Source organism: Melitaea cinxia, chromosome 9 (genome assembly GCF_905220565.1).
Source record: "Melitaea cinxia chromosome 9, ilMelCinx1.1, whole genome shotgun sequence".
Taxonomy (NCBI): Eukaryota; Metazoa; Arthropoda; class Insecta; order Lepidoptera; family Nymphalidae; genus Melitaea; species Melitaea cinxia.
This window is the reverse complement of record NC_059402.1, coordinates 5,160,727-5,180,056: the sequence shown is the minus strand read 5'-3', so window position 1 is coordinate 5,180,056 and position 19,330 is coordinate 5,160,727. Positions and strand designations below refer to the sequence as shown.

Below are 19,330 nucleotides of genomic sequence, written 5' to 3'. Positions count from 1 at the left end.
CTTCCTACTACTTCTGACAAATTTATTAATATTGTTTGTCTTGATGAACACAGTTTGGGACGTCCTCCGGCCTGTTGGACCGATGATCTACATAAGATTGCTAGTGTAGGCTGAATGAGGATTGCGGAAACTGGGATGTCTGGCGTGAACTTGGGGAAACCTATGTCCAGCAGTGGAGTGCAATAGGCTGAGCTGACTGACTAACTGACACTAGTGATGTAATTTTTAGTTGATATTTTCTAAAAGTACAGTGCAGTAGGCTGAACTGACTGACTGACTTACTACAATCGTTGCGGTCGTAATGGAACGCACCCATTAACTCTGACACAACTTTCATTAGTGTCAGCCTGTTATCATCAGTGTCAACTGTCAAAATGGAAGTAATATCACTTGTGGCTGTCATACTGTAGGTGTTGTGGCATCCGATGTCAATATGTTTCGGTATTACAGATAGTTTTTTATTGTAATTTATATTTTAAAAATTGTTATTTATTTGTAAGAAAGTAAGTAATGTTTCTATTAAAATGACGGAAGAAGAAAGTATTGATATAGAAAAAGAGCTCGACGAACTCTTGACGAAAGTCCAGCCAGACCTTCAGGATGTTATCAAAAGAGTATATATAAACTTTTCTTAAATAATTATCAAAGCTTAGTTAATTCATTTAGATAATTCAATGGTTTTTTTAACAGAGTTTCACGAATGTTGCTCTGCAACAAACTAAAAATGGGGAACAAATTAAGCCAGATATTTTGGAAGACGTTTCTTATTTTGCCAAGAATACGCAAGTGTAAGTCATATTCTATTTTTTAATGTATTTTTAAGGAAACATCATATATAGCGAATATTGAAAAAAATCGTTATCAAAATAATTTCCAATGCTTAAAGTTGCATAAAAAGCTTTAAGATAATTATCAAAGTAAAACAATAATACTTTTACTAATTAAAATAGAGTTTTTATGATTAATATAAATTTTACATAAATGTTTGACAATCATTAAAAGCAAATGTTTACTTATATTTAAATTATTTGTAGAAACTTAACAAGAATAGAATTATTAAGACCACCAACATTCCACATGCAAGCTGTATCATTGGATCTGAAGTCAATGGGACTGACATTAAGATGTTCCCTGGGAGAAGTCAATATAAAAGGACTGTATAGTGCATTTAATGAAAACCTATATAATCTCATACCAGTCATGGCTGAAGGGCATGTTGTGTAAGTTTTAAAATATATTTTTAATAATGCCAAAGACAATGTTTAAAGGTGTACTAAAAACTTTAAAGTTATCGTTTGTATATTCTAGGTCTTGCTTTTGAGTGATAAAGGTAAAAAGTATAACTACTAAAATAATCCTAATGATAAAATTTCAAACACAAATTGTAGCATACTGATATACTACTACTCTGTTACTTATAAAAAGTAAAAGGTAAAAAGTAAAGTTTTTATACCATTGTGCTTTAGAGCTTGTATAAATATCTAGTGTTTCAACCTAATATTGTATCTAGTATCATATATAGGACAACTATGGCTCACAGTACCTACCTATTTCTATGCATGCAATCATAGCAAAGTGCAAAGGAACATGTCTAGGGAAACTTGAAAATTGTCAATCACCCACCCGTTGCCACTATAGCCGTAGCATATTGAATAGTCTATCTATCTCTGGTTTTGCCTCCTAGCAATAGTTTTGACACAATGGAGCTTATGTCAAAATTCTATTTCTAGTAAACAAATTCATAGATAAATAGAATATTGAAACTAGCCATTAGTAAATGATTTTTTTCAAAATTTACTTTTTGAAACAAACACGGACAAAACATGGACTTCATGCTAAAATCAATCTCTATCAAGACATTTGTAGGTGTGCAAAAGGGTAAATTGAGCAAAATTATATTTCATTAGATTTAATATGTTTTTTTTTTTGTTAATTAACATCCACGGGCTCAAAATACCCATGGCTTTTGTTAAACATGCATTATATATTAATACCACAGGCGATTTATCTACAAATCGACAGTCCTGTGACTGCCTTGGTCTTTTTTTGTACCTTAGAATAATTATCATTACTTACTTTCAAGTGTAAATATAATCTATATTTATATTTACACTTATTTGCTTGTTGTAGTTAACATATATGTACACTTTTTTCCTAGTTACCATGTATGTACACTTATGTTCTACTTACATTATACACTTAACGATTTAATTGTAGTACCTGGGTGACCTATGAGCTATGCTCGGTATTTTTTTTTTTGGTAATCATGTTTTTTGGAAATTATATATATAATATATAAAACTCTCGTGTTGCGGTGTTTGTAGTTAAACTCCTCTGAAACGTCTTGACCAATTCTCATGAAATTTTGTGTGCATATTGGGTAGGTCTGAAAATCGAACAATATTTATTTTTCATCCCCCCAAATGTTAAGGGTAGTCCACCCCTAATTTTTTTTTTTAATTTTTTGATAATTTTTTTATTTTATTATGATTTGGCGTTGAAAAATACATACAACCCTAAATTTTCACTCTTCTACCACCAACACCTATTTTTAAATAACGTTTAGCGGCAAGACAACATTTGCCGAGTCAGCCAGTATATATAATATAATTATAATGACAAAAATCTCCTCCTATTACTTTTCCACCGAAAGGTAGATCCGAATTTCCAATGGATCGCAAAATTTGATCAATGTTCTGCAAACCAAATTTGGAAGCATCGGAGCTTCATCCATAAGAAAAATATCAATTTCTGCTAATTGTCTCGCTTTAGAAGAGTTGGGTTTAATACTTGAGACTGAATCTGGTGTCAATGGTACTTTTAGTCCAAAAGTCTTATGAAAAGTACGTCTAATAAGTAATAATATGGAAGCAATACCGGTAAAACCCATACATTTTACTCTGTACCGTTTTCCAGTCAGCATATACTATAAAGTTTTATATACAAATGTCTTCCCAGTACCCCCCGACCATCAATGAAGAAACACTTCGTTTCAGAAGCTGTATTGTGGTACATCTTGAAGAATGGAATTAACAACTTCTATCTGTTTTCCTTTTAGTAACTGGTAAATTTGCTCTCCTATTGAAGCTGATTCATTCATGTTGAAATTCTCTTGATTATCTTCAAAATTGTAACTATGAATATCCTCAAAGCCAAAAGTTTGTACCCAGTATTGGAAATTTCGGCCGTCTGTTGATTTGGTGTTTAATTTTTTTGCAATAATTCTGTAACAGTGATTAATTCCATTTTCTATAAGCTGTCCGTTATGCCGGGCTGCATGTCTAAAATCTTCTGACAAATTTTCTTTAAATATTTCCCACAGACGCTTAGGATTTTCAGGATCCGTAATTCCGATCCGATTCAGATCTGTAAATTAAAATTTGTACAAAAAGGCTTCTCATCGCTAAAGGCATTTTAGATAATGCAGATTCTCGTAATCCTTGTATTCATTATTGAGCATCATAAGTCAATCCTCGTGCTAAGCAGGCTTGTTTATACGTCTGATATTGGATCTCAGTTACGGTTCGAAGGTCTTTAAAACTTGTTGCACCTTTTACATGAAATAGTAGCAATGCAAGTAAGCTCCGGTTGGGCAATGAAATTCACATTGTGAAACCTACCAATGACTCGCAAACGGCGAACTCTTTGCATCCATTGGCTAGACCTTCCGATCCACTTAAAGTTTTCAGGCATCTGCCAATAAAAACGATATTGATGTAAGATATTAGTGCTTGTCTGATTATGTCTTTTAATATTTGCATTGTACTTAAAATAAGCCTCCAGACTAGAACCTCTTTTGCCAATGTCAGCTAAATATTCATGGATTTGATCCAAGTTTGAAATCCGATATTGTCCTGGTAAGTGGATATCCATTCGTTGGACACTGTGACTTTTTTTTTTTTTATTTCATAAGCAAATAATTGCCAGCATGCTTCTGGTGGCGTGACACAACGTCCTTCAATGTATGTATTATATTTACTTCATTATAAATCAGCGTCCTCTGTTCTTCTACAACTTTGATTGATGCACAGTCGTGTCCATTATAAATGTATTTTACAGCCAAAATACTCCCTGCGTACTCAACATTAATATGACAATTAAATATTTCAACAAATATGCGTTGTAGGAGGATACATGACGATTTGACGATTATCTCGTGCTATACGACGACCGCTTATGTCTTTGCGATAAACCGTTTGTGTTGCGATAAAATGTTTGTGTGAAAATTGGGTACTATGAGGGTCCAACTGCGGATTGTAACGTCGTCGGTAATTTGGTTTACCATCATCTACTAAAGATGTAACTTCCTAGTACGATTTTGGAAAGTCGAATCGACATTTTGTTCTTCCGTTTTTATGAACCATACACGTTGCATTGGGATTTAAATCGCCACATGGGTTATGAATCATCCATTTAAGTGCCAATTCTCTTAATTCTGAGTCATAATTTCCGGGTATTTCGGATGAAATCAAGTCATCGAGTTCTTCTGGTTGATGAATCCTATCATCAGATGCTATAATTATAAGTAGATGCATGTATGGTAATCCTCGTTTCTAAAATTCTATAGTGTATATAAAAGGAGATACCTTTCCAAAGATTTGTTTTTTATCTAAATCTTCTATTATTTGGTCAAATTTTAACTTAGCAGCTCGAGCGACGATATCAGGACGATCCTGTGGAAGCTTTTGCAACATAGTTCCATCTTCTAAATTTATTTACAATGCCTGTTTTATTTCCGGCCAGTTAGGGTTCGATGTCATGGTGATAAAGAAATCAGGCGATCCTAACCGTCGAACAATAGCCATTGCATCTTCAAAATTTTCCATGTAATAAATACCTTGTCGAACCAGGAAAAGGGGATGGTAAAATAATCTATTCACCAACTGTGGCATTTTTTTTTTTTCGGCAAGTTGATTAATAAAACTGGTTACTCCCGTACATTGTTCAGCTAGAATCTTATTTTGGTTATATTTTATCCATTGAATACGGTCACGCTCTACACGAATGTAAGTATCCACTAAATATTGTTGAAATAATCGGCCCCCAAAATGCAGTGCATTAAATAGAAATTACCGTACATTGTGTCCTTCTGTTGCTGGAGATTCTGTTAAAAATTTAACAAACTCTGGTCGAACGAAAGTCTGTATTGTGCCAGTTCAAGCCGAGTTAAATTACAGCGACTGGCATAAGGCGTTTTTAACTGCAAATCTGGGCTAAAACCATCCGTACCGGAAGGGTAAAATAATGGGTAAGTAAATGATTCGACTCGCTTATCAACATTCTTTAAAGAGACAATGTTTTTATTGCGCTGGTGAACAATCATTTCATTGTCTGGCAAGCTTTGATAAGCATTTAGTGTAAAAACTGTACAAACGACATTACACGCCGGTATATTAAACCTTCTGCAATCAGCTTGATTTGGAAGTCTAAGTAAAAGCTTTACGTTTGGTGGGGGTAGCCCTTGAGCAGAAGTTAACCGATTTATTTCGTCATCTACTTCTCGCATCATTATATATCCCTGTACATAACAATTTTGCGTTCGAAAGATGAACTCCAATTACATCATCATTGAGGTAGTAATTCCAGAATTAAGTGGATGGTTAACTCTTTCATTAACGCCTTTATCAGGATCTAAAAATATAGTTGCCCGTACAGTGGCCGTTCAGAAACACCAACATCATTTTGCTTCGGGTGAGCTGTCATATTCATTTTATGATATACTTGTCCGCAAACGATAAAACTATAAATGCCATGGCTATTTATTATTCTGTCATATTCTGCATTAAAGGATGCTAGAGCAAAAGATGCATTTATCTTTCTTATTTTTTATGAAATTCTTCCGAATGTGGGTGATGATTTAAAAAGAGACTTACTAATTCATTTAAAAATTTTGGTTCTATTAAAATTCGTTAGTGCAGACAACAGTCACCAAAAGAATTTCTATTAACACTATTAGAGATGCGTCCCTGAGGGAAATGCAATGCACCACAATGAAAACATAAAATTTCAAATAGTTCTAAGGCATGATATTGCATAGCTGCATTAACGGCACAATTATATGTCGGTAAATAATTGTGCAGTTCTAAAGCCCTACGACGTCTTTCGTCTCGATGTCTTTGTTCTTCTAATCGGTATTCTCTTTGTTCGTCATTTTCGGTAGCTACACGCTGTGCCGCACGCTGCCACAAATCTTGTAGACGTTGTTCCCGTTGTTCCTTATTTTCAGTAGCTACATATTGTGGTGCACGCTGCCGCAAATCTTTGAGACGTTGTTCCCGCTGTTCCTCATTTTCAGTAGCTACACATTGTGCCGCACGCTGCCACAAATCTTGTAGACGTTGTTCCCGTTGTTCCTCATTTTCAGTAGCTACACATTGTGGTGCACGCTGCCGCAAATCTTTTAGACGTTGTTCCGTTGTTCCTCATTTTCAGTAGCTACACATTGTGGCGCACGCTGTCTCAAATCTTGTAGACGTTGTTCCCGTTGTTCCTCATCTTCAGTAGCTACACATTGTGGCGCACGCTGTCTCAAATCTTGTAGACGTTGTTCCCGTTGTTCCTCATCTTCAGTAGCTACACATTGTGGCGCACGCTGTCTCAAATCTTGTAGACGTTGTTCCCGTTGTTCCTCATTTTCAGTAGCTACACATTGTGGCGCACGCTGCCGCAAATCTTGTAGACGTTGTTCCCGTTGTTCCTCATCTTCAGCAGCTACACGTTGTGCTGCACGCTGCCGCAAATCTTGTAGACGTTGTTCCCGGGTTTCATCATTTTCAGCGGCCACACGCTGTGATGCACGCTCTCGTGAAACATCTAAATCATAAGACCTCTCTGCTTGTATAATGTTAGTCAAGTTTTGCAAGTATCTTACTTTAGCAGTACGTCTGGGACGAGCGGCAACCTGATTGTTTTCATGAAGGTTTTCTTGAAATGAGTATTCACTGTGTGAAGTTTGAGAAATCTGATTTGTTTGTGATTGATGACGATTTTCTTCAAGGTGTTCTTGAGATGAGTCGCGGTTTCGTGAAGTTAGATTATTTATAAGTGATGTTTTCAAAGATCTATTAGGCATTTTTAAGTAAACGTCAGTTAAAAAGACATGTCAAACCACGCATTGGCTTAGTGTTGCTTACCAACAGCATCTATTGCAGTAGCGTTAAAAAGTTGCGTTAAAAATTGTGTCGTAATAATAGTATTACTACTTGCCAATAGATGTCAGGAAAAGTCATATTTTTCAGTTTATATTTAAGTTGATTAGATAAAGAGTTATTTATTTGCTTTTTATTTTTGTACCGAAACATCGTCAATAGGATAAAGATATTTGCTTTAACTGAGGTAGGGCACAGCAGGAATTTCCTGCTCAAAATATGGAGCAGCCCGACTGGGGTAGTACCTCGACCTTACAGAAGATCACAGCTAAATAATACTGTTTTCAAGCAGTATTGTGTTCCTGTTGGTGAGTAAGATGACCAGAGCTCCTGGGGGGTTGGGGATTGGGTCGGCAACGCGCTTGCGATGCTTCTGGTGTTGCAGGCTATAAGCTATCTATAAGCTACGGTAATCGCTTACCATCAGGTGAGCCGTACGCTTGTTTGCCGACCTAGTGACATAAAAAAAAAAAAAATTTGCACAATGACGCCTTCTTAACTAATTTAATTACTACCGTATTCTTTTTGTTTATTCTTAATTTGCTCTCAATCATGGTTTTTATCACAAAAGAAGAAATTTAAGAAAAAATGGAATAAAAAAAACTGAAGAAATCTGTATACGAACCCAGGTATTCTCGTCTTGGGACCGCCCAATATCTCACCTGAACTATTAAAACTTAGTGGACAATTTTGAAATTTACCTTCGTATACTAATAACATTGTAACAATTTTTTCATTGCCTAAAAACAGGGATAAAATGACATTTTCTAAAAATGAGTCCTAGCTAGATCGAATGATCGCCCTCGAAACCTCCTACGTACTAAATTCCATGAAAATCTTTGGAACCTTGTTCTTGTTTCCGAGATTCAGATTATATTGTGGAAATCATATTCAAATACGAATTACATAATTATTGATAAAATATGAATAATATTTTTCGATTTTACCGATGTAATAATAAAAAATATGAACTGGTTATTTAAATAAAAAATCATGAGTGCAATTAGAAAAAAAAAGGAAAAAATAATTGATCAGGGACATGGGGATTTGAACCACGATCTTCTCGGTTGATCCCGACCGGCCGATTTCCCACCGAGCTATTATAACTTTATTGACAGTTGCGAAATTATCTTCGTATTCTAACGATATTTTAGCTATTTTTTTCACTTCCTAAAAACAGGGATAAAACGACATTTTCTAAAAATGAATCCTAGCTAAATGGATTTATCTCCCCAGAAACCTCCTATATACTAAATTTTATGAAAATCGTTGGAGCCGTTTCCGAGATTCAGATTCTATATATATACAAGAATTGCTCGTTTAATAGTATTAGATTTAGCCAATGGTTTCTTAGTAAACCTTAAACAATAATATTTTTCTTTTTGTAATTATTTTTGTAATTGATTAGTGTAGCACATGATTAATGCATTTAAAAAAATGCTTTACTACCGCATTACTAGTGTTTGTTTTATTATATTTGCCGTAATTAAAAACTCAAATGGTAATATATATAAATTTCATAGAAAATAATTCACTCTAGGCTTAAAATTAACTTCCAATTTCAGCATATCATTATCAAATGTAACTGCCGATGTTAATGTGGGATTGGTGATAGAAGACGATGCATACTCGTTTATAAATCCTGGAGTAGAGTTCACCCATGATGAAGTCCTAGTTAAGGTAAGAATTTTGATATTTTGTTATATATAAATGCTAATATATCTTGACAAGTAGTATGTTGTTTCAAACTTGTGAAGCTTACAACATGTATCTACATGTATAATACTGCAAATAATTGTATATAAAATATATATGTAAAATATAATTGTATATAAGTATTTTAACAGTATGTTTAAAGAATCTAATTAAAAATCATTTAATGAAGTAAGTAGTGATATGATTAACAAATTAATATGATTATGAATTAGAATGTTAACTAAAAAATTGTGTATCATTTCTTAAAATGATAACATTCACTTTAAATTCTAATATATGTATAATATAAAATTTCGATTGTTTTATATAATAATGTTGCCTAATTTTTACTCATTAGTTATCTTGGCCATCGCCGCAGAGAAATGGAGGATACGAATTTGTAACCACAGAACAATTAGCGAAGCATATAGGTATGTATTTTAAGTAACATAATTCATGCAACAAGTTTCAAGAATAAAACATGTTGAGGAAAACATTCCGTTGAAGTTTCTAATTGGTCTTTACATAATATATAATATATAATATAATATAAACGGTTTGAGTTATTTAGAATATATTTTATTTTATTATACACATATTTTAGCAACTATTATGTAATTACTGCATAATTATTCTAAAAAAGGAAGGTGATTCTTGAAAATAAACATAATAATCACTTTGATTTTTTTTTTGTTAAAAATGTTATGGCATATTTTACTACACTATATAAAAATACCTATTTAGTAACGTCTCCAGCAGAACAATTGACAATAGTTTTTAGTAAAATTGGTTATTGATTGATTGATTTAATGGCTTTCAGTTGTGCCAGTGGAGCACGGTTGATTCCTTCCTGCTCTCTTTTAATGTTGACTTTTTTTGTTAAAAATGTTATGGCATATTTTACTACACTATATAAAAATACCTATTTAGTAACGTCTCCAGCAGAACAATTGACAATAGTTTTTAGTAAAATTGGTTATTGATTGATTGATTTAATGGCTTTCAGTTGTGCCAGTGGAGCACGGTTGATTCCTTCCTGCTCTCTTTTAATGTTGACTTTTTTTGTTAAAAATGTTATAGCATATTTTACTACACTATATAAAAATACCTATTTAGTAACGTCTCCAGCAGAACAATTGACAATAGTTTTTAGTAAAATTGGTTATTGATTGATTGATTTAATGGCTTTCAGTTGTGCCAGTGGAGCACGGTTGATTCCTTCCTCCTCTCTTTTAATGTTGACTTTTTCATGGTAATCAAATTTGTTCTAAATTATTCCTTAACAAAAAATACATTATTTGCGACGGTGGTTTTATAAATATGTTATAAATCCTTATCCAAATAAATATGTTATTCATTTCAAGTATTTATTTTTGAACAAAATTGTCACTGACATCATTTCATTTCAATGATTCTAAAATATTTATCTTAGTTTTGAAATAACTCTGCAACAAGTTAATGATCAAATTACGAAAAAGTTTTATTGCATTATTATTAACCAGGCATATGAATCCAAAACACTTCATCGACAAAGTAAATTTATGAAGATAAACTTTGTCTTTTATAGCATTTAATTTTGACCCATAATTTAGGAGATAGTGTAAAATCAAATGAAACTACGACGACGCGTCGCACCACATCTGTTCAAGTCGCCCGGGTTGCGCACTAACTGTTTAAACAATATTTTAGTACGATTTTTCCTCAAATACAGCTGTATATATATGAAACCTATGTCAATTAATCCATAAATCGAGAACTACTTTAATCATTTCCTCGATCTTTTTTTTACCTTTTACCATACGTTACGATATGAAAGTTTAATAAAATTTTATTTGCGCATAAAATTTGAAAATTAGAAGAAAAGTTAACAACTATTTAAACTTCGCACATATGATGACAGTTCTTGCATTTTGACTGGACAATGTCTGTTAGGTTTTATTTATGATTGTTACATTGGTAACAAACAACGTTACTTTAGGTTATTATTTTTGGCATAGTCTCGTTCAGAATCGTATACCCAGTCGTCGGACTTTTTGTATACCTAAAACTAATTTATGTCATCATCCATGTGTAAGCCAATCGCATCTGAACTGTACTAACTGTAACAAAAGTCGAATTGAATGATTTAATAAGAAAATTTAGTACAATTAACCATCCCATCTCCCGAGATTGTAATATCTTTAAAGTACTTCTTATAATAAATTTAATGTAAATCAAGTTTCACTTTTATTTTACCTCTACTTTTAAAATATTTTAAAATATGTAATTTTACGTTGCTGTAATAAAACGATACAAAAACACGCATAACTTATCAGTAACGAATGTAACACCGTTCATTAATACTGATAAGAAATTAATGTACTTTAACTAAAACACGATTTAATATTACTTTATATTTTTATTTTATTTCTATATAACCTGAGTGATTTTACCTTTGTTTATTACTGCTTCATTTCCACGAATCATAGAATTATATAATTTTTTTTTCCTGCCTCTTTACACGAGCTTTTCAATGTATGAAGGTTTTTGTGTTCAGTGTAATATATTAATATTCCGATATTTCCGAGTCTGTTGTAAAAGCCATTTAAAGTAAGAGTATTAAATTTAGCAATCTAAATAATTTTGCAAAAATTAAATCAATCATTTCAAACAACTTTTGTTAAAAAGTAATGTCTGATCCGCCAACCCGCAGTGGGAGCAGCATGGTGGATTAAGCTCAGATTATTCTCCTACATGGGAAAGAGGACTGTGACCAGTAATAGGATGTAACAGGCTGAATCGTGTTGTAAAAAATATATTTAAATTATTTACAGATGATCTGCCGCTCACAGCAGCGATATCTCTACCACTATTCGCTTTACTTCAACATAAACTGGAACGACATTTAAGACAAGTCTTACGACAAGCCACCAGCGTCTCAGACGTAATGTGCTGTAATCCTAGTATGCTAGAGGCTTACAGGTAAAGAAACCAATTTGCTACTAAATATTTTTTGCGAATTCTCCCTATTTACACTTGAAAAACAATTATTATCCACCCCCTCTCTTCATTTCTCTCTCTCTTTCTCTCTCTCTCTCTCTCTCTCTCTCTCTTTCTTTCTCTCTTTCTCCTTCTCTCTCTTTATCTCCCCCTCTCTATCTCTCTCTTTCTCTGTCGTCTCTCCCACTTTGGTCTGTCTGTTTTTTGTTTCCTATCAAAAACGATTCGGTATATCAAAAAATGGACAATTTATGTATTGTTTCACTAGCTTATAGTTTTTATATATTTCTGTAGTTCCAACAGTTATATGATGTAACAAAAAATGCTCATTTTGGATAAAATATGTTTTTTTGAATCCAAATTATAATATAATAATATTCTGCCTCCTTGTTACCAGCTCGATGGTGGACAGATTAGCTGAAAATGGCAACAGAGTAGTTGATCTAGTATTGATCAATATGAGAAGAACTCTACTGCAGACATGTAGAGAAGTTCTCGAGCTGCCACCATTACATGCTACTTTTTTGCATAAGGTACGTAATCAATACATATAATAAAAATATAACGGGTCACTGTCTGTTAATGGAAGATGTATGAGAAAAAATATTATTGGGACCTTTATCAAAGCGAATACCCAAAACAATAATAGTCAGAATTTATGTCTGTTCTTCTGCACGTTTGTGCACGCTAATCTCAGAAACGACGTATCCGATTTAGATGTGGTTTTCACTAATATATTGTAGTAAGCTTAACTTAATATTTAGTGTTTGTTTCATGTCAATTGGTTCATAAATAAAAATATTATGCCAATTTGAAGAATCACGTTGAACATGTAAATACTAAATACCCAAACACCATCGCTTATAATCCAAAATAAACCAAAAGATATATCCAAAAATGCTGTCCAAAGTCACTATTCCACGCGGTTGAAGTCACGGGCACAGCTAGCTAACGATATATCTAGAAAATAATTAAATCTTGTTATTATCATAGAACTCGACTTACTCTACTGTCAAACAATAAATGAACTTTCCTATAGTTATTCTACATGAGACGTCACTTAATTTCAAGTACTACTTCGAGGGTTATTGGGTATTACATTCAATTTAAATTATATAGAATATCAATAAATTTTAGATAAATATCACAAAAGTAACTTATTATCTTGCTTGAAATTATATAACAACGTAATTGTTCTTTCTTTCTTGAGTAAAAAATTACAAAATGAGTATTATTTTATAGGCTTAACCTTCCTTGATAAATAGACATTCTAATGCAATACAAATTTGTAAACCAGGATTGCTAAACCGTATTTTAGCTCAGCTTTCTCACAGAAGATTTTTGTTTTTAGATAGGGTCTGTATCATTTATCGGTAAATTGGAGACAGACACTGGCTGGGTGAAAAACTTGGCGACCGTCAACCGCATCAATGACGTCAGCGTCTCGCGACCTGACCCCATGCAGACCAGCTTCCAAGTCACACTTAGTATAAAGGACTTACAAGTAAGATTTTAACATAATTTAGTCATAATTTAAAATTTTTGTGAAAAAAATACTTGCCCCTGTCAACTTCCATTCACCTCGCCAGATCCCACTTTTCATAACGCTCTCGTCACGCATCACCAGCTTGCTCCCCAAGTCAAGCGTGCGTAAGGAAGTTTTACTTCAAAAATATAAAAAGCATTTGAAATATATTTTAGGATTAAAAAAATAATATAAAAAATATTTGTAAACTTTATAGCCAAAGGACGTGTCTCTGTTTTTCAATAGAGATAGTTAAAAAATTGATAGTAATGTTGGAACGTAACAAGCTAGAAATTGCATCTTAAAATATCTGGTAGACCGATTTCCATATAAGGTCATGGGGCTTGATAAAATATAGATGAACTTTTGTCGAGTCATTTAGTTTTCAATAAAAGGATGTCATCTCTACAAAATTTATAATGTGTTTTTTATCGAGTAGGTAACTCTTGTGTTGCTTGCCGGTTCCTTTGTCTATGATCAACATTCCAAATTGATGATAGCTTGATATTAAACCCAATATTATTAAACGGTTTTATTTAGCTCACCCCGTTTGTTTTATTTTTTATTATTCTTGGGTCAAATTTAGTAATTCAAATTTCACCCTCTTCCTGTCAACCGATTAATCTGAAATTTTGTATACACTTTGGATTTTGGTGACAATAGAATTATGTTTATTCATTATCATTATAAATTCAAGATGGCCGCCGCTACAAAATGGCGGATAATTTATGTTTTATTAATCCCATCAATATGGGTATCAAATGAAAGGGCTCAACAAGCAGAATACAATATACTATAAAAAATTGAAATCCAAGATGGCGGCTGCTACAAAATGGCGGATAACGTAGGTTTTATCAATCCCATCAATATGGGTATCAAATGAAAGGGCTCAACAAGCAGAATACAATATACTATAAAAAATTGAAATACAAGATGGCGGCCGCTACAAAATGGCGGATAACGTAGGTTTTATCGATCCCATCAATATGGGTATCAAATGAAAGTGCTCAACCAGTATAATCAATGTACTATATAAAATTAAAATCCAAGATGGCGGCCTCTACAAAATGGCGGATAACTTAGGTTTTATCAATCCAATCAACATGGGTATCAAATGAAAGGTCTCAACAAGTAGAATACAATTTACTATGCAAAATTGAAATCTAAGCTGGCCGCCGCTACCAAATGTCTGATAACAATTTTTTATCAATCCCACCAATATGGGTATCAAATAAAAGGGCTTGACAAGAAGAATACAGTGCACTATAACAACCTCAATATTTAAGATGGGCCTTGCAATAATGAAGCACTAAATGAATTAAACAGAATGCGAATTAAAAACTAAAAACTAGAAAATAAAAATAGGTAAAAAAACTTTTTAAGTTAAACGGTTTTATGTTAAACATACATTGCAATGTTTAAGATAAATGTACTAAAAACCAAAAAATAATAAAATAGATACAGTCGTGGGAATTATAAACATATGCATAGACTAGACTAAAATAAAACCGTGGGGCACGTTAATTGTCTACAAATTATCGACTTAATGTGCGATAGAAGAATCGTTTAATTCGTCGTTAAAATAGGCAGTTGGCCCGCAGACGATGAGGAAATTACTTACTATTTTCTTGCTCATGGAAATTCCAATAGTTATACACTCCATGTAAATAAAAGAGATGTTTCAACTAGTTTATCGTTGGACATTCACACTGCTGGCTGGCGAGGAATCGTTTCACTGCTCGTAGTTTGTCTTTAATCGACAAAACATATGATAAAAGTACTACTCGCTCACCACTATGAAACCCTAAAACTCGCTTATAATCGAGCTTGCTAGCTTGTTTCCACATTCTAGCCCTACTTATCACACGTCCATCGTTGTCGGTTGAACAACTGCCTAATTATAGTGTAACATTACAAAACAAACATTTTAATCAACGATTGTAGACAATTGACGTGCCCCACGGTTTTATTTTAGTCTAGTCTATGCATATGTTTATAATTCCCACGACTGTATCTATTTTATTATTTTTTGGTTTTTAGTACATTTATCTTAAACATTGCAATGTATGTTTAACATAAAACCGTTTAACTTAAAAAGTTTTTTTACCTATTTTTTTTTTTTTAAATTAATTTGATTATACATATAATAGTAATACTAGCTGGGACTCGCGACTTCATCTGTGCAGGATTAGTAAGTACTTCGAGTAACTTATATCTTCTACATATCTATCTTTATACCAAAATTCCTCAAAATCGGTTCTGTGACATAAAAATCAATTTGTTACTACCAAATGTGCATTAGAAATATATTATCAATTTTTATTGTATTTATGGTTCATTATGGTGTTTTTGCGATAATGGCTTACTCATAAAAGATAGATATATGCTGTCGTGGACTTTGTTGTAGGACTAATTAAGATAAACATTTCTCTTATACATTATATATGCGTAAACTGTAGTTTTTGCAGCGTATGCCAAAACAGCTCGCAGATGGCAGATTTTTTTCCGATTTACTTTACAATTATCGTTATATTTTGGACAATTCACACACTATTTTAAAAAATTATAGCCTATCTATTATTCTAATGTATAAGGTATTGTAAACTTTCATTAACATCCATTTGGTAGTGTTTGCGTGAAAGAGGAACAATACATCCATACATACAAACTTTCGCGTTTATAATATTAGTAGGGTTACGTTTGAAAAACGCTTTTGAAGCCTACTTGAATAAATAGATATTCATTGAGGTAGGGCATAGTATGAAATATTCTGCTCAAAATAGAGAAACCCGACTGGAAGTACCTGAACCTTACAGAAGATAGTCACAGCCAAGTAAGTCTTTCAGGTAGTATTATGTTCCGATGTTAAGTAAGGTAACCAGAGCTCTAGCGGTTGGTCGGCAACACGTTTCCAATGCCTCTGGTATTGCTGGCATCCATGGGCTAAAGTAACCTCTTAACATTACGTGGTTGTACGCTTGTTGGCCGACATAGTTATTGTATGTAAAAACCTCATATCTCCCAAACCGCTGAACGGATTATATAATTAAGATATCGTTAGATTCGTCTTGAAAAATTTGGATACTGCAAGACGAGTATCAAATTAAAGGCCTCATTATGAGAACTTTAAAATCGTGTATCATAGAGATATTTAAAAGAAAATAGTTTTTCTTTTCAGTTTTAATTATTATTACTACTTATTACTGCTACTATAAGTAGTAGTATAAAATAGTAAGCACTTTCTTACGTAGTCGGTTAAAGGTTTTTTTTTTACCTGCATTATATGTACCTATATGCACTCTGTATAAGTGTTATATGCACTATGTATGTAATATGTATCTATGTTTGTCAGGGTGGAATCTTGCAACCCAACTTTGAACCATATATCTTTCGATCGATCGATTTGTTTGAGCTGAAGTTTGTAGACGCGTTTTGGTTGTATGACAATGCATGGTTAGCTGTGCGACGTCATTGTAAATCCAACTTGGCGAAACATTAAAAATGGCGAAGTAGGTAGTTATTTTTAATGCACTCCTACGATAGGGGTACCAAATAAAATGACTTCCTAAGAGTAACTCGAAAAACAAATTGACGTTACTCTAATTCCAATATGGCGGACTTGTAAAGACGCAATGACTTTCCTGTGGTTCAGATCGGCTACGACGAGTACCGCATCAAAGCGATGGGCGTGTCGTGCTCGGGGCGCGCGGAGGCGTCGTTCCGCGACAACGCGCTGCGCCTCGCGCTCCGCGTGGGGCTGGCGCGCTGGGAGCCCTACGCGCAGCTCGACGACCTGCGCCTCTCGCGCCTCGGGTTAGTGCACGGTCAGGCTTATCACCTCTGGTCACCGCACTCGCCAACAGGAACCCAACACTGCTTGAAATCAGTATTATTTAGCTTTGATCTTCTGTAAGGTCGAGGCACTTCCCCAGTCGGGCTGCTCCAGGCATATAAGCAGGATACTTCCTACCCTATCACACCAAATGTATACGAAATTTCTGCGCCCCTTTCCGCTCACCCTACGTTAGTTGTCTACCCATAAGTTACCTGTAAAAAATCGCTGTGTTAGCAATACAGTCACCTGTTGCAACTGATGCAACTGGAATTTTCCCTAATGCACATGTCACAAATACAATTTTTTTATTGATGTGAGATACACTTCTGCCTGTAATATCCCACTGCTGGGCATAGGCATCTTTTCCGATGTAGGAGAAGGATCAGAGCTTAATTTACCACGCTGCTCGAATGCGGGTTGGCGGATATATTCACTACTATGAGTAACGATCGCTAAGTGTACATGATAACAACCGGGACGAACTGCTTAACATGCTCTCCGAGGCAAGGTGGGGAGACCCACAAGGACTAACAACCAGACCAGAAATAAATATTTGTATAAACACAAATTTCAACTCCGAGTGAGAATCGAACTCGCGAACGTCGATGCTAAGGTGCCGCCGATACGGTACAGCATTATACCAGAGCGGTCGTCATATTAGTGTAAACAAATAGTATATTTCACTACAAGTGTGGAAAGGCTGTCATTGCAAAGAGATCCGACAATCAGTCGGAACAAGTTGACTATTTTTAATACAGTTGCGAAAAAATAAAGCAATTTAATAAAATAATAAAAAGAAAATTTCTGAAAAATGGAGCCAACCGTAGAATATAAGCAGAGTTTTTTTTCTTCACCCATTCTGGTAGGGAAAGGGAGTTAATTATGCCCATACAGCTAAGTTTTCAGTAGAAGTTTTTTATTGATATGAAATGAAAATGAAATTTAATGAGATGAAATGAAATGAAGCCTAACCAAAGTCATTCAATCAAATCATTAAATCTGATATTGAAACAAATTAGTAACAACTTTTTAGAAATATACGTATTTGCATGAATCATAAAAACTTCTATGAATTTTTTTAGTAAAAACTTCATGGTTGGTTTTTCTTTTTAATAGACATTATTTTGACAGTTGGGAAAGAGAAAGCACGAGTTCGGGAAAGGTAAAAAAAAACACGAGTAATAGCCCACATCCCGAACGCTATACGTCCCTGCAATACGCCACTTTTTGAGCAACTGTATTAAAAAGAATATTTGGCGCCTGCAGCGGCATGGACCTGCACGCCAGCGGGCTGGGCCCCCTGAGCGGCCTGAGCGCGCCGCTCCGCGCCTGGCTGCGCGCCGCGCCCGTCGCCGCCGCCGTCGCCGCGCAGCTGCAGCACGAGCTGCGCACCGCGCTCGCGGAACTGGCGCTGTGGGACGTCGTGCACGCCAAGAGATAGAGAATGATTTCGGCTAAGATAGGTAAAACCGAATTATGGGGTTTTTGGGTGTGGAGGGTGGAGGGTGTAGGGGAATCTATACAAGGTAAACATGGATATCTCCATAACCATGGGGTTCTGAGGTGTAACAGTGGTACGAGGGGTAGCGTTCCCCCCCCCCCCCCCCCCCCCCCCCTCCCCCCCATGGTCCCGAAATTCGGTTTTACCTAATCTAAAGCTTTACCATGATTTCAAACTTTTAGATATATATAGTATAATTGTGTTTGATCGCAAACGAAAAGAAACCGAATTCAATTTACATCGACAACTAATGCAATGTAGGTAGTCGAAAAATAATCAATTAAATACGCATTATTATACCTCAAAAAGTACTCGTCATATCAAGATCAAATTTTAATTTCATCAATTAAAAAATTATGAGAATTGAGGTCTTCCTAATTTTTTCCAAATTGGTTAATAACTATGAAGGCTACTATAATCGTCTTTCGATCATATGAAAACAGAACCAGCTGATTTTTTACTGTTCTGTTTTCTACGACTGTATACGAAATAATTAAAATATTGCCATTTCTGAGAAATCAAAAAATGCTTCTCAGCACAATTCATTTTGTTTCTCATCTCGCAATAATTTATAATATCAAGAAAAATGTACGATTTTATTTTTGTGTTACCCACACATTATTCGATCTAACGGATACATCGTTCCA

At 34.3% G+C, this 19,330-nt stretch overlaps 1 protein-coding gene across 1 annotated transcript; it reads left to right on the top strand.

Moving 5' to 3' along the window:
- Positions 1–524: 524 nt before the first annotated feature.
- On the top strand, positions 525–18,623 carry LOC123656573. The gene is made up of 10 exons (XM_045592243.1): positions 525–614; positions 691–788; positions 1,035–1,220; positions 8,714–8,828; positions 9,202–9,274; positions 11,657–11,804; positions 12,220–12,355; positions 13,174–13,326; positions 17,000–17,160; positions 18,449–18,623. The coding sequence occupies exons 1-10, from the start codon at positions 525–527 to the stop codon at positions 18,621–18,623; spliced, it is 1,335 nt and encodes a 444-aa protein (XP_045448199.1).
- Positions 18,624–19,330: the final 707 nt, after the last annotated feature.

What these genes read in the sequence shown, in the direction of transcription:
- LOC123656573 (XM_045592243.1), top strand. Translation starts at nt 525, where the DNA reads ATGACGGAAGAAGAAAGTATTGATATAGAAAAAGAGCTCGACGAACTC. An exon ending in ATGGCTGAAGGGCATGTTGT is followed by an intron (nt 1,221 to 8,713) that starts GTAAGTTTTAAA and finishes TTCCAATTTCAG; the next exon opens with CATATCATTATCAAATGTAA. An exon ending in CTGCGCCTCTCGCGCCTCGG is followed by an intron (nt 17,161 to 18,448) that starts GTTAGTGCACGG and finishes TGGCGCCTGCAG; the next exon opens with CGGCATGGACCTGCACGCCA.